General features: G+C 48.1%; 1 protein-coding gene and 2 non-coding genes across 3 annotated transcripts in view; 1 reads left to right on the top strand and 2 right to left on the bottom strand.

The window, feature by feature from the left end:
* The window catches only part of LOC138671655 (uncharacterized), an 88,565-nt gene extending 76,877 nt beyond the window's left edge, over window positions 1-11,688 (top strand). Inside the window, exon 2 of the mRNA XM_069759826.1 lies at window positions 10,418-11,688. Within this exon, the coding sequence (XP_069615927.1) occupies window positions 10,429-11,688 (1,260 nt within the window). The 5' untranslated portion in view covers window positions 10,418-10,428. The remainder of the gene's footprint in view (window positions 1-10,417) is intronic.
* Window positions 1,645-1,862, bottom strand: LOC138673321 (small nucleolar RNA U3). Its single transcript, XR_011319958.1, has one exon. It is a non-coding gene; the product is annotated as a small nucleolar RNA U3 (small nucleolar RNA).
* LOC138673340 (small nucleolar RNA U3) lies at window positions 6,210-6,427 on the bottom strand. Its single transcript, XR_011319977.1, has one exon. It is a non-coding gene; the product is annotated as a small nucleolar RNA U3 (small nucleolar RNA).
* Window positions 11,689-16,100: the final 4,412 nt, after the last annotated feature.

Raw genomic sequence — 16,100 nt, 5'->3', positions numbered from 1 at the left:
CGGACGCAAGAAAAATGCAACTTGTTGCGTTTTCTTGGTCCGACGCTTGCGGCAAAAAAGACGCATGCGTCGCACAACGCAACAACAAAAAAACGCATGCGTCCCCCATGTTAAGTATAGGGGCGCATGACGCATGCGTCGCCGGCGCAAACCCGACGCACATTAGCTTAACGCTAATGTGAACGTAGCCTTAGCCAGTAAATGGTGAAGTAGACCTGTGTAGTCTCGAAAGCTTGCAATTTGTTACCATCTTTTCAGTTAGCCATTAAAAGGTATCAACCACTGAGGACTCTCAATTCTAAATATTTTTCAGAAGATAATTGGACACTCTACAACAAACCGGAGCAATGGTGGAGTCATGACATAATACTCCATACATATCCATTTATTGGGCAACTTTTAAATCATATTTTGTAAAGATTTTATTATTCTTGTCCTTAACATAGTTAATAAAAAAGAAAGCTAATATTCAGTAAAATGTATCCTATAAAAAATATTCAATAAAGTAGATACTAAAAAAAAAACAAACATGAAATAGATACTACTTTAACAGTAAACAGAAAGCTGATATTTAGTGATCAATAGGGTTGAGCGACCTTCACTTTTATAGGATCGGGTCGGGTTTCACGAAACCCGACTTTTGGAAAAGTCGGGTCGAGTGAAATCGGCCGATCCTATAAAAAAGTCGGGGTCGGGGTCGGCCGAAACTCGAAACCCAATGCAGTGCATTGGGTTTCCATGGTTCCCAGGGTCTGAAGAAGCGGAAACTCTCCTTCAGGCCCTGGGATCCATATTTAAGTGTAAAATATAGAATTAAAATAAAAAATATCCTTATACTTACCCTCTGACGCGCCCTGGTACTAACCGGGAACCTTCCTTCCTTAGAATCAGCCTTCCAGGACCTTCGGTGACGTCGCGGGTGACGTCGCGGCTTGTGATTGGCCGCGCGGCCGCCCATGTGACCGCTCGCGCGGCCAATCACAAGCCGCGACGTCACCGAAGGTCCTGGAAGGGCTGATTCTTAGGAAGGAAGGCTGTCGGAAGGAAGCAGGGCGCTTCCGAGGGTGAGTATATTCCTATTAGGTATATACTCACCCTCGGAAGCGCCCTGCTTCCTTCCGACAGCCTTCCTTCCTAAGAATCAGCCCTTCCAGGACCTTCGGTGACGTCGCGGGTGACGTCGCGGCTTGTGATTGGCCGCGCGAGCGGTCACATGGGCGGCCGCGCGGCCAATCACAAGCCGCGACGTCACCGCGACGTCACGGCAAGGTCCTAGAAGCGCGGATTCGAAGGAGGAAGGCTGCCGGTTAGTACCAGGGCGCGTCAGAGGGTAAGTATTGCAATATTTTTATTTTAATTCTATATTTTACACTTTAATCTGAATTCCGATACCAATTCCCGATATCTTAAACATATCGGGAATCGGGATCGGAATTCCAAAGATCGCCGACTTCATGGCCGACCCCCCACTGGGGTCGGGTCGGGTTTCATGAAACCCGACCTTGCCAAAAGTCGGCGACTTTTGAACAATTTCGACCCGTTTCGCTCAACCCTAGTGATCAACAATCCTTAAGAGAACGTAACCAATAATACAGAAACCTTTAATCTACTTTTATTACTTTAAAAAAAAATATATATAAGCCAACCACTCAGCTTGTGATCTCCCCCTCCGCCCTCCCTGTAACAGAGAAGGAGAACGATCATCACCAGCAATCAGCCCCTGCAATGAAGCAGAACTGAGAGCTCACTTCACGCTCAGGAGAGATCACTACAGCTCCTCCTCGTGGTTGGGAAGTTTGGACACTTTAGAGCACATTTCTCAAGTTACACACTATAGAAATGATCCCTGAAAGTATAGTCTTAACCTCTTCCTGGCCGTGATGCCCCTCCGGGGGATAGGACCGTGCGTGTAACATTAGGGAGACATCACACGAGGTGACACATGATGACCCTGTGAGACGTGATACATTGTGATACATTGTGGGGGATCAGAGACCTGACTGCAGAGTAACTAGAAGCTTCTATACTTGTGTACGAGCTGGAAACCATCACACCCATAATGCATCTGCTCTCTTAACTAAATTAGCATAAGTGAACTCAAGCACTCAGTGGGAGACAACGCCCCCTCTGTAGCTCCGCCCATTCCCCTGCACTGATCAGGTGACTGCCTGCACATGCCGCCCTTCCCCCGCCCACATTTCCTGCTCTCTGCAGCTCTGCATGGCCCATAAGACGGAGGTACAGGGCCGGTCAGGGGACATCGGTCAGGGCCGATCGGCCAGGGTCGGTGACACAAAATTCTCCTGGTAATCATTTATTCCTGTTAGGAATAAGCTCAAATATAGCTCAAAGCTATATCAACTCGCATCGACCTTCTTTTCACGAGCAAGGGTTGGAGCGAGCCCAGTGTAGGCAGAGGTTTCGGCTGGCTCCCACCTTCGCCAAACCTCTGGAATCTCCGGTCCGGGCGTCCGAGTCACATGAGGCCATGGAGGCGTCACGAGCGGGATACAACCCCCGGTCCGCTCGTGCACTTAAGGTTTGTCATGTTTGCTGGCAGTCAGGACACCTTGCCTCCAGGTGTCCTCAGCGGTCGGGGAAACGTCAGTCTAGTGGCAGTTGGAGGAGGTACATTAGACACGGCGATGTTTACCTCTAAGTTGTCCTTCAAGGGGACAATTACCTTAGGCCCATCCACTCTTATGGCAGAGCTTTGCGTCAACTCTGGGGCGGAGGGTAATTTTATGTCATCTGCTTTCGCCCAGTGACATGCAATACCCCTGGTGATGCTCGCCAAACCAGTTACCGTTCGATTGGTAAATGGGTCGACACTACCCTCACAGATTACACACCAAACCATTCCTTTCACTCTTTCTATGTCTCCATCTCATCAGGAGATTATCTCTCTATTAGTCATTCCTGAAGGAATTGATGAGTTCCTGTTGGGAATACCATGGCTACGCTACCACTCTCCTCATATAGAGTGGTCCTCAGGGAGAATTTTGGGATGGAGTAAATCCTGTGAGGGTAGATGTCAGAGGGAGTGCATTCAGGTTGCTATAACCGAGGTACCCACAGATCTTTCCTCTCTCCCCAAGCACTATTGGCCCTATGCGGACATGTTCTCCAAAAGGGCTGCGGAGACCCTTCCGCCCCACCGCCCCTATGACTGTCTTATTGATCTTTTGCCTGGTGCAGAGCCTCCCCGGGGTCGAGTATATCCGTTATCTCTCCCGGAGACAGAGGCAATGTCTCAGTACATCCAAGAGAATCTGGCAAGAGGATTCATTAGGAAGTCAGTGTCACCTGCTGGGGCTGGGTTCTTCTTCGTGCAGAAGAAGAGTGGTGAACTACGTCCATGCATAGACTACAGGGGTCTTAACGCCATCACCGTTAAGAACAAGTACCCACTACCCCTGATATCTGAGCTCTTTAATAGGCTACAGGGAGCAAGGGTATTCACTAAATTAGATCTGCGCGGTGCTTACAACCTGATTCGCATCTGTGAGGGGGACGAATGGAAGACGGCTTTTAACATCAGGGATGGGCACTATGAATATCTGGTGATACCCTTCGGGCTCTGTAATGGCCCAGCCGTTTTCCAAGACTTTGTGAACGACATCTTCCGGGATATGCTCACCACCTCGGTCGTAGTCTATCTGGATGATATTCTCATCTACTCTCCAGATATTGACCCCCATCGGAGAGATGTTCGCAAAGTCTTCGACCTCTTACGGGCAAACTCTCTCTACTCCAAGTTGGAGAAGTGTGTCTCTGAGCAGGAGTCCTTGCCTTTCCTTGGTTACCGTATTTTTCGGACTATAAGACGCAGCGGACCATAAGACGCACCCCAAATTTGGGGTGAAAATTGCAGAAAAAAAGATTTTTTATAACATGGGGGTCCGTCTTATTGTCCGAATTTACAGTATCTTATGGCGGTGGCAGAGCAGGGTCACAGGAGGCAAGGTGGGGTGATGCTGGGATGACGAGGTGCTGGGATGAGAAGGTGCTGGGATGAGAAGGTGCTGGGATGAGGAGGTGCTGGGATCAGGAGGTGCTGGGATCAGGAGGTGCTGGGATCAGGAGGTGCTGGGATCAGGAGGTGCTGGGATGAGGAGGTGCTGGGATCAGGAGGTGCTGGGATCAGGAGGTGCTGGGATCAGGAGGTGCTGGGATCAGGAGGTGCTGGGATGAGAAGGTGCTGGGATCAGGAGGTGCTGGGATCAGGAGGTGCTGGGATCAGGAGGTGCAGTGAGAGGTATGGCGTGAGAGGGGTCCCTGGCGTACCATGCAGGCTTACCTAGGTGGCAGAGGTGCGGTGGCAGAGGTCCGGTGGCAGAGGTGCGGTGGCGGGGGTGTGGCAGCAGAGGAGGCGCAGGAAGCGGGGTCCCTTTCCCCGGTATGGTGATGCAGCAGGCCCGGTATGCAGCAGAGCCGGGTGAATCCTCTTGTTATCGGTGGGCGCGGCCATCTTCCTGAGGCCGCGCGTGTGCAGATGAAGCGCTCTGCTCCCGGGGCTTCAGGAAAATGGCCGCGGGAGGCCGCGCGTGCGCAGATGGAGATCGCGGCGGCCATTTTCCTGAAGCCCCGGGAAGCAGAGCGCTCCATCTGCGCACGCGCGGCCTCCGGAAAATGGCCGCCACCACCGATAACAAGAGGATTCACCCGGCTCTGCTGCATACCGGGCCTGCTGCATCACCATACTGGGGAAAGGGACCCCGCTTACTGCGCCTCCTCTGCCGCCACACCCCCGCAACCGCACCTCTGCCACCGGACCTCTGCCACCGCACCTCTGCCACCTAGGTAAGCCTGCATTGCGACTATTAGACGCACCCCCCATTTTCCCCCCTTTTTTTGGGGGGAAAAAGTGCGTCTTTTAGTCCGAAAAATACGGTATATCATCTCTGCCCAGGGTTTGGCTATGAATCCTACCAAGCTACAGGCTGTGATGGACTGGCAGGAACCCCATTCTCTTAAAGCGGTGCAGCGCTTTATGGGGTTCATTAATTACTATCGCCAGTTCATCCCACACTTCTCAACTTTGGTAGCTCCCTTGGTTGCCCTCACCAAGAAGGGAGCAAATCCCAAGTTGTGGTCAGAGGAGGTCTCCAAGGCCTTTCTCTCGATTAAGTCACACTTCGCTAGCGCTCCCATCCTACATCGTCCCGATGTAGATAAGCCATTAATCATGGAGGTGGATGCCTCATCCGTTGGTGCTGGAGCAGTCCTTTTCCAAAAGGATGCTCAAGGTTGGAAGCATCCTTGCTTCTTCTTCTCCAAGACCTTCACACCGGCGGAGAGGAATTATTCCATCGGAGACAGGGAGTTGCTAGCCATGAAGTTGGCTTTCGCAGAGTGGAGACACCTCTTGGAGGGAGCTCGCTTTCCCTTCCAAGTGTTCACTGACCACAAGAACTTGGGAGTTCTACAGACGGCCCAGCGGCTAAATTCTCACCAGGCTAGATGGTCCCTGTTCTTCTCCCGGTGTCATTTTACTCTCCATTTTCTCTCCGGGGAGAACAACACTCGTGCTGACGCTCTCTCCCGCTCCGTAGTGTCATCTGAGGAGGAGGAGCCTCAGCTTATTGTCCCTTCTGAGAGCCTGAGAACTGTGGCTCCGGTTTCGCTAGAGTCCGTTCCCCCGGGCAAGACTTTTGTACCAGCAAATTTGCGACCGGAGGTTCTCTCTTGGGCTCACTCGTCCAGGATGGGTGGACATTTTGGGACCAAGAGGACATCTGAGCTTTTGGCGAGGACGTACTGGTGGCCGCATATGGCTCGTGACGTCGGGGACTATATTAGGGCGTGTGTCTCCTGCGCCAAGAATCGGTTTCCTTGGCAACGGCCTGCTGGGCTACTTTACCTCCTGCTGGTGGCAGACAGGCCCTGGGAGATGGTCGGGATGGACTTCGTGGTGGGCTTACCCAAGTCTCGTAACTGCACCATTATCTGGGTAGTCACCGATCATTTCTCTAAGATGGTGCACTTGGTGCCACTTCCGCGGTAACCTTCTGCACGGGCCTTGGCGGCGTTGTTCGTAAAACATATTTTCCATTTATATTTTGTAAAGATTTATTTTGGGGGGCTTAAGATAGTTAAGTAATAAAAAAAGCAATTTAATATTCTGTCAAGTTAAATAATTAAAAATAAATTCAATAATACAAGAATTTTTTGATCTACTTTTATTACATTTATAAAAATTTAACCCCACCACTCAGCTTGTGATCTCCCCCTCCGCCCTCCCTGTAACAGAGAAGGAGAATGATCATCACCAGCAATCAGCCCCTGCAATGAAGCAGAACTGAGAGCTCACTTCACGCTCAGGAGAGATCACTACAGCTCCTCCTCGTGGTTGGGAAGTTTGGACACTTTAGAGCACATTTCTCAAGTTACACACTATAGAAATGATCCCTGAAAGTATAGTCTTAACCTTTTCCTGGCCGTGATTCCCCTCCGGGGGATAGGACCCTGCGTGTAACATTAGGGAGACATCACCCCTGACACAGTGACCCTACAGAACCTTCTATACTTGTATAACGGCCCCATAATCCTCCAGATCTCAGATGTCTCAACTCCTAATCTGCATATGTCACTTCAACCAGCCAATGGGAAACACCCTGAGCCTGTAGCTCCTCCCACATAATTTTTGTATCAGAAGGAGATCACATTTTGTCACAGATGTGACTGAACAGATAACATAATCCACAGAGTTGGAAAAAAATAGGTTTTAATATTATAAAGGGTACTGAATCGTCTCTTTTCTCCATATTAACCCCTTCAGCCCTGAGGCCTTTTTGCACCTTAATGACCAGGCCAATTTTTACAATTCTGACCACTGTCACTTTATGTGGTAATAACTCTGGAACGCTTCAATGGATTCCACAGATTCAGAGATTGTTTTTTCATTGAACTATGAAAATAAAAAATCACATTCTTTCTACTGTTGGATGTATTATTATTATTATTATTATTATTTATATAGCACCATTGATTCCATGGTGCTGTACATGAGAAGGGGTTAAACACAGAGTTATACATATGGTTTACAGTAAACACATTTACAATGACCGACTGGTACAGAGGGGAGAGGACTATAAGAGCAATGAACATTCAAATGGAGCCATGAAGTCTGCCTAACAGCTAAGGCTACTTTCACACTAGCGTCGGAATCTCCCCGTCGCGATGCGTCGGGCAGAGATTCCGACGCTAGCGTTTAACGCACTGCACAACGGAGGCAGCGGATGCATTTCTCCGGCGCATCCGCTGCCCCATTGTGAGGTGCGGGGAGGTGGGGGCGGAGTTCCGGCCGCGCATGCGCGGTCGGAAAAAGCGGTCCGTCAGGAGCAAAAAAAGTTACATGTAGCGTTCTTTGCTCCCGACGGTCCGCCAAAGCACGAAGCATCCGTCGCACAACGGATGCGACATGTGGCAATCCGTCGCAATGCGTCGTCAATACAAGTCTATGGGGAAAAATCGCATCCTGCAAGCACTTTTGCAGGATGCGTTTTCTCTGCAAAACGACGCATTGTGACGGATTGCAGTTAACGCTAGTGTGAAAGTAGCCTAAGACTTACGGTACATCAAAGGAATTGACCATTAGCTGTAAAATGTGGTCGCACAAGTTCCCGGGGTGTGCAGTCCTCTATTCTTTTAATAGAATAAAGAGAATCTACATAGTAGGTGGCCATTGTGTCTCCAACCTCTTGGAGGACACAGCCCCTGTGGTGTTGGCAGTATAAGCTATTGCTCCAGAAGTGAATGTCTTCTCTTTGACATGCAAATTGCTCTTTTGAGAAAAAGAGGACTTAAACTCTATAGCGCCACCTGTTGGAAGTAGCGATCCTACAAGTCACAATGAACTCTTTAACGAGTCGTGCAATATCACTAAAGGTACCGTCACATTTAGCGACGCTGCAGCGATCTAGACAACGATCCCGATCATTGCAGCGTCGCTGTGTGGTCGCTGGAGAGCTGTCACACAGACAGCTCTCCAGAGACCAAATATGCGAAGTCCCCTGGTAACCAGGGTAAACATCGGGTTACTAAGCGCAGGGCCGCGCTTAGTAACGTAACCCGATGTTTACCCTGGTTACCAGCGTAAACGTAAAAAAAAAAAAAACACTACATACTTACATTCTGGTGTCTGTCCCCCGGCGCTGTGCTTCTCTGCACTGTGAGCGCCAGCCGGAAAACACAGCGGTGACGTCACCGCTGTGCTCTGCTTTCCGGCCAGCGCTTACACAGTGCAGAGAAGCATAGTGCCGGGGGACAGACACCAGAATGTAAGTATGTAGTGTTTGTTTTTTTTAACGTTTACGCTGGTAACCAGGGTAAACATCGGGTTACTAAGCGTGGCCCTGCGCTTAGTAACTCGATGTTTACCCTGGTTACCAGTGAAGACATCGCTGAATCGGCGTCACACACGCCGATTCAGCGATGTCAGCGGGAGATCCAGCGACGAAATAAAGTTCTGGCCTTCTAGCTCCGACCAGCGATGTCACAGCAGGGGCCTGATCACTGCTGCGTGTCAAACACAACGATATCGCTATCCAGAACGCTGCAACGTCACGGATCGCTAGCGATATCATTGTTAAGTTGGTCAGTGTGAAGGTACCTTAAAACGAAAACCACTACAATCATAATTTCTCATATTACCAGAAGATGATTGATACAGAAAAGAAATATATCTTGGTACCGTGTTAGGCTATGTTCACACTAGCGTTGTGCGACGCAACGCACAACGCACGCAAAAACGCGGCAAAACACACGCAAAAACGCTGCGTTTTGCGATGCATGCGTCGGTTTTTGCCGAAAATCGGACGCAAGAAAAATGCAACTTGTTGCGTTTTCTTGGTCCGACGCTTGCGGCAAAAAAGACGCATGCGTCGCACAACGCAACAACAAAAAAACGCATGCGTCCCCCATGTTAAGTATAGGGGCGCATGACGCATGCGTCGCCGGCGCAAACCCGACGCACATTAGCTTAACGCTAATGTGAACGTAGCCTTAGCCAGTAAATGGTGAAGTAGACCTGTGTAGTCTCGAAAGCTTGCAATTTGTTACCATCTTTTCAGTTAGCCATTAAAAGGTATCAACCACTGAGGACTCTCAATTCTAAATATTTTTCAGAAGATAATTGGACACTCTACAACAAACCGGAGCAATGGTGGAGTCATGACATAATACCCCATACATATCCATTTATTGGGCAACTTTTAAATCATATTTTGTAAAGATTTTATTATTCTTGTCCTTAACATAGTTAATAAAAAAGAAAGCTAATATTCAGTAAAATGTATCCTATAAAAAATATTCAATAAAGTAGATACTAAAAAAAAAAAAACATGAAATAGATACTACTTTAACAGTAAACAGAAAGCTGATATTTAGTGATCAATAGGGTTGAGCGACCTTCACTTTTATAGGATCGGGTCGGGTGCCTGCCTTTGAGCGTGGCGAGGTCCAGGAGGGGAGGCCATGGGGGGGTAATGTTAGGGGTCGAGTTCCCGCCTCTGCACAGGGGGAATCTAAGGCCATCTCCGCTACGGTCTCCCATTCTTATTCTGCTGAACAGTCCCAGCGTCTTGCTCAGTCTCACTTTGTGCAAAGGGTTGCTGCTGCTTTTCCAGATTCTGCTATTGAAGCCAGTGCTGGGCAGCGATGAGTAGACACTTTTGAGACTAATAAAGGCCCCGTCACACATAGCGAGATCGCTAGCGAGATCGCTGCTGAGTCACAAGTTTTGTGACGCAACAGCGATCTCGCTAGCGATCTCGCTATATGTGACACGTAGCAGCGATCAGGCCCCTGCTGTGAGATCGCTGGTCATGTCGGAATGGCCTGGGCCATTTTTCGATCGTTGAGGTACCGCTGGGGAACACACATCGCTTTGTTTGACACCTACCAACGACCTCATTGACGACTCAGACACCGACATGTAGGCGTGCATTTGCGTTGCCTTTTCCGCGCCCATTCTGTTCCGATTGGTGGTCGCTACTGCGTTCTGATTGGTTTGCGGCCATGCTTTAAGGCGACACATAATAGCCCTTCCGTCCTTTGTTCCTGAGCGCGTGGTGGATTGCAGAACGTTGTAGAGTTCTCCGGCCTGCGACTCCTCTTCCATTTCGATAATCTGTTCTGCAAGGATTCTTCTGACAACTTATACATTGTGTATGGTATGTATTTGGGGTCGCAAGTGCGTTTTCATTTTCCCCTAAACTTTTATACAGGGAAACTAAAGATAATTTCCTGCTATCATTGCTGTGGAGGGATGGAGTGAGGGCTTGTCTGCTATCTGTGTAGATATACTTTTACACGGGCTGATATTTTAGGGGGTCTTTTCTGTAATGCATGGTAACGTAATTGAATTTTTTTTTTATTTATTAAATTTATCTTCTTTTTCTTTTATGTGTTTCAGTGTGCAGCATCATGAACAATGCGCAGTGTGCTGTTGTGTTTGCTGCATTGCTGGTTGAGGAAGCTCGGCGTCAAGATGAGGCCCGGATGCAAGAGAGGCGTTCTAAACGAAAGCGTCGCATGTGGACCAGAGAATGGCTGCAGAAGAGGTCTGATTTGTCCCACATGCAACTTGTAAGAGAGCTTCAGGATAACAATCCTCATGATTTCCGCAACTATCTGCGGATGTCTGAGGAATCCTTCAAACATTTACTGGAAAGAATTACTCCACTGATTCAACGGAAGGATACAGTGATGCGTGCTGCCATCCCGGCCGATGAAAGATTGGCAGTCACGCTGCGATTCCTGGCCACCGGGCGCTCGCTGCAAGACTTGCATTTTTCTTCAGCCATTTCAAGGACCCTGCTCAGCGTTCTAATTCCAGAGACATGTGATGCGATTTTCCACAGTCTACGTAGCTACATGCAGTTTCCCAACACGGAGGAGGAATGGAAAAAGATTGCCTCCGATTTTGAGCAGCTTTGGCAGTTCCCAAACTGTGGTGGGGCTTTGGACGGGAAACATGTCCGGATCACTCAACCACCGAACAGCGGATCCTACTTCTTTAATTATAAGGGCTATTTCAGCATCATCCTGATGGCCCTTGTTAACGCGAATTATGAATTTATAAATGTAGATGATGGCATGAATGGAAGGGTTTCCGATGGTGGCGTTTTAGAGCACACACTCTTTGGAGAGCGTTTGAACAACTATGACCTTCACTTGCCTCCCAACTCCGAGACTAGAGGCAACCTTAATTTTGTTTTTGTCGGTGATGAGGCCTTCCCGCTTCATCCCAATCTTATCAAACCGTTCCCCCAAAAAAATCTAACAGAGGAAAGAAGAATTTTCAATTACCGTTTGTCAAGGGCACGTCGGGTTGTAGAAAATGCCTTCTTCGATATCATGGCCAATCGCTTCAGAGTTTTCCACACGCCTATTAACATGAAGCTTGAATCGATAGACTCTGTTGTTTTGGCTTGTTGTGTGCTTCACAACTTCCTTCGCCGTCGCGATGCTTTGGTGTATAGTCCTCCTGGATTCATGGACTCTGTGGGCCTATTAAATGGGGAAGTGCAGCTCGGTGAATGGCGCGCAAATGATCCCGCAATTGCAGGCCTTCAACCATTGTTACCTGGCAGAAACACCCACGATGCGAAGACCTGCCGAGACAACTACTGCCAATATTTTAACGGTCCTGGTGCTGTTACTTGGCAGCATCAGAACTTATAGTGGGCTACTACTGACATTTATACACTGTTGCACTGATCTGTCTAATAAACTGTTTGTTTTACTTTGAAAAAGCTTTGTTTCTCATTCTTTCTGCAGTAAGGGCCCGTATATACATACATGTATTCCTATGTATACTGATACATCCATATACATCAACATTGAAATCTACACAGATACCTACATATACACATACATACTCACATACATACAAATCTAAACACCTACCTAAACATTAACCCCTTCGTGACCCAGCCTATTTTGACCTTAAAGACCTTGCCGTTTTTTGCAATTCTGACCAGTGTCCCATTATGAGGTAATAACTCTGGAACGCTTCAACGGATCCTAGCGGTTCTGATTTTGTTTTTTTCGTGACATATTGGGCTTCATGTTAGTGGTAAATTTAGGTCAATAAATTTTGCGTTTATGTGTGATAAAAATGAAAATTTATAAAAAATTTCAAAAATTTCACAATTTTCACATTTTGAATTTTTATTTTGTTAAACCAGAGAGTTATGTGACACAAAATAAATAACATGGGCTAAACTACCACTCCCCCTGTCACTGCAGATCGGGTGTAATGGGAGTTAACCCTTTCACCCGATCTAAAAGGACGCGATCATTCTGTGACACAGCATATGCGTCACTGGTCGAATTGGCACCGACTTTCACGACGCATACGCTGTGTCACAGGTCGGGAAGGGGTTAATACATATCCATACATGAAACCACCAACACTCCAGTCTACCAGTGCAACCGGAGACGTTGTATTGAGAATGCGTCACATTCAGAACGCAGTAGCGTCTTCGTTGTGACCTGGAGATTACAATACAGACCGCGAACGCAGCAGCGTCGTCTATAAAAATAGCGGTGACGTTGATGCGTCGTGGGCGTGGTTTACGGCGCTGATGCGTTGTGGGCGGGTGAAAGGACAGTGCTGTGGCCTTGCTTTTCACTAGTGGCGGCAAAATGGCGGCCAGGCGTCGTGCAACGCCTTGGGGTGACGCAGAAGTGCGTTACCTCATAACTGAATTAGATGCCCGTGATTATGGGTGTCAGAATCACCAAGAGCATCCCGTCCTCCATAAGCAGGCTGTGCTGCGGAGGATCAGTTGGGGCCTAGACCAGAGATTTGGGGTGCAGCGCTCCAGTACCCAGATCCGGAAGAAGCTGGCGGATCTGCAGTACAGGTCCAGTGAGCGCCTAGCCAGCATCCGGTCACAGAGCCTTCCACATCGTGGTGAGTGTTGCTCCGCACGCCTCGTACACACACCAGGCTCGGCTCCGCACGCCTCGTACACACACCAGGCTCGGCTCCGCACGCCTCGTACACACACCAGGCTCGGCTCCGCACGCCTCGTACACACCAGGCTCGGCTCCGCACGCCTCGTACACACACCAGACTCGGCTCCGCACGCCTCGTACACACCAGGCTCGGCTCCGCACGCCTCGTACACACCAGGCTCGGCTCCGCACGCCTCGTACACACACCAGGCTCGGCTCCGCACGCCTCGTACACACCAGGCTCGGCTCCGCACGCCTCGTACACACCAGGCTCGGCTCCGCACGCCTCGTACACACCAGGCTCGGCTCCGCACGCCTTGTACACACACCAGGCTCGGCTCCGCACGCCTCATATGTAATAATGTAATAATTTTTTTTTTCCCTCCAGCACCAGCAGACCCGGAGCCCCAGCAGGAGTCAACGACAGGCTCGTCACCAACAGGGTCGCCAGCATCACTCCGTGACATGGGTGAAGTCATGTCCCCCGGTAATTATTGCACTAAAAAATAGGTCCATACAACTCGTAAAGGATAGGACTGTCGTGTACTATCAAGTGTTGTATCTTTCCCTAGGCGGTGATGCCAGAGGATCCGGGTGGTCCCTTAGTTCTTCCTCACCCGATTTACCCGAAAACCGTAAGTGTTAAATAACAAACACGTACATGATAGTTTGATGCATGTACAAAACTAAGTTTTACCATTCCCTCCATAGAAATCCCAACATTAGAGGACCTCCAGGCATCACACAGGAGGATGATGGCGACACAGGGGACACTGGCTGAGCAAGTCAAACAGCACGGAGTGATGCTGGATCGTTTTGTGGCTGCACAACAGCAGAGCGGCAGCCATTAATTTTTTTTTTTTGTTATGTTGATGCTTTTGTTCAAAGTTTTATTAGGATGTTGGTTGTTAATATTGTTTATAAAAAAAAAAAATTTAATATCCCCTGAAGTGTACGCTTTGTTAAAAACAACAAACAAATTCCATCACGAACACTCATTATATGTATGCATCTGTATACATGCACCCAGCACATAACCCTACCTACTAGACCTGCTAATAACTATATGCTGAATTCAGTAAAGCAGGCTGCAAGTTTTGAATTATCAAAAATTTTTTATTTATAACAATTTTTAACATAAAGTAACATTTAAATTTAACTCTTTAATATCAAATAACTAAACTATACAACAATTATACTTATAACCCAAATTATTTAATGGAACTATAATTCTTCATACTGGTTTTCACCATTCAAAAATCCTTGGCTGGGCGGAGATGATAATTGCCCAAGAAAAGAATGGGAAAACCGGGGATATTGTGGTGGAAGGGCAAGTGGCATGTTCAGATGAGATCTATGACGGTGTGCTGGTGTGCCATGCATTGCCTGAGGTGTTTCATTCATTTGCTGCCATGAACACGGATCACGTTCCATAAAACTGTGCACACTTGAACTTTCATCGAGCTGTCCAGCTGCCGCTTTACTTAAAGTTTCAAATATCACCCTCTCGGCATGGATTCTTTGTGCGGCTTGCAGCTTCCCTAGCCGGTCAACGGCAAAGTTGGCGAAGCTGTCCCCTGTACTGTTGGTCTGCTGGCTCAACATTTGCTTGGCCAAAGTGACCAACTCTGTCGATGGCGACACTGTGTCCTTTTTTTTTATGACCATTCTTCATCCGACGTGGTAAATAAGCTGTGTTGGGGGTTGAGGGTGCAGGGTCTTCAATAGACCCCTCATTAGCATCCACCCGGCTTGGTTCATGTCCCAGCAGGTTGTCACCGGTCGGGGTGGATTGATCATCATGGCGATTTTGCTGCAGGAACAGAAAATTTAGAAGTAAATAAGTGGAGGAACTAGTAGTACAGGATAGGATTTTTTTTAATTCAACCGTATGAGCACTGAGTGGGGTCAAAAAGTTAAGGATTGCACTTATCTGAAGTGGAAGGGATAACTTGGATAAAATGCAGCATAATAAAAGAGGAAAAAACTTAGTTACTATTTTCTACTCGACTATGGCATGAGAGACCAAGTTTTAAAGCTTTTTACAGGGAAGCAAGCAAAGAAGGTACTTACATCTCCAACAGGGGTGTCAGTCGTGATCACAGGGTCTTCATCCAGGGTCTGCCGCATTGAAGATGCCATTGTACGCGGGAGCTCCTGGTCACGGGTGAAGCCAAGTAAGTCAAAGTACCATAACGATGGCACATATACCTCGTCTGTGGCGGCACCAGACTTCATTGACCTCACCACCTTGTTGAGCTCCTTTTTATAAACTGTTCTTAGACCCTGGATCTTTTTTCGGACTACACTTTCATCCACCTTCTCGCTGGGGTTATGCTGCTGAAACAGAGCAACAAGTTTGGCAAAAGCCTCCCTCTTCTTGTTTCTGTTGCTGTACTCAGCGGATTTAATCTGCCAAAGGCAGGGCAGGGATCTATACATCTCAATCAATTCCCGAACAAACTCCTCGGTATTGAAAGACATCTGAAAGAAAGAATAGCATACAGTGAGCATATATGGAAAATTTTAAACAACATTTTGAATTTCAAAAGAGTTATGTATGAGCCACACTACTGTGAATGTAAAATAGAGAACACTTCGCCTGGACTGCTAATAATCTCAGCCAGTCTGCAGTCCCTCCTTCCAATAGTCCTCCACTGACCACACCAGTGCAGGCTGTGTACCCCTGCCATGCAAATGGAACCGGCATAGAGCCAAATTTATTATTTAAAAAATAAGGCCTAGTAACCCTATCTGTGCCCACGAGACTACTTAAAATGGCTCCATGTGCTAAAATATATATACACAGATACCAACAAAGCACTCCCTCCCTCCTTCCAGAGCAAAAATATAAGAATAATAGGTGCCAAGGGAATGGAAAGGGAATGGAAACGCATTTGAGACCCCAAACGATACCTACCGTGCACAAAGTATAGATATCCGAAGAACCGTTGAAGAATAGAAACGAATAGAAGTCGCAGGACGGAGAACTCTACAACGATCTGCAATCCACCACCACGCGCTAGAAGTCGCAGGCCGGAGAACTCTATAACGATCTGCAATCCACCACCACGCGCTCAGGAACAAAGGACGGAAGAGCTATCGTGTCGCCTCATATGGCTAGGCCGCCG

This window comes from Ranitomeya imitator, chromosome 3, assembly GCF_032444005.1.
Source record: "Ranitomeya imitator isolate aRanImi1 chromosome 3, aRanImi1.pri, whole genome shotgun sequence".
Lineage (NCBI taxonomy): Eukaryota > Metazoa > Chordata > Amphibia > Anura > Dendrobatidae > Ranitomeya > Ranitomeya imitator.
The sequence above is the reverse complement of the archived record's forward strand: the minus strand, read 5'-3'. Positions and strand labels throughout refer to the sequence as shown.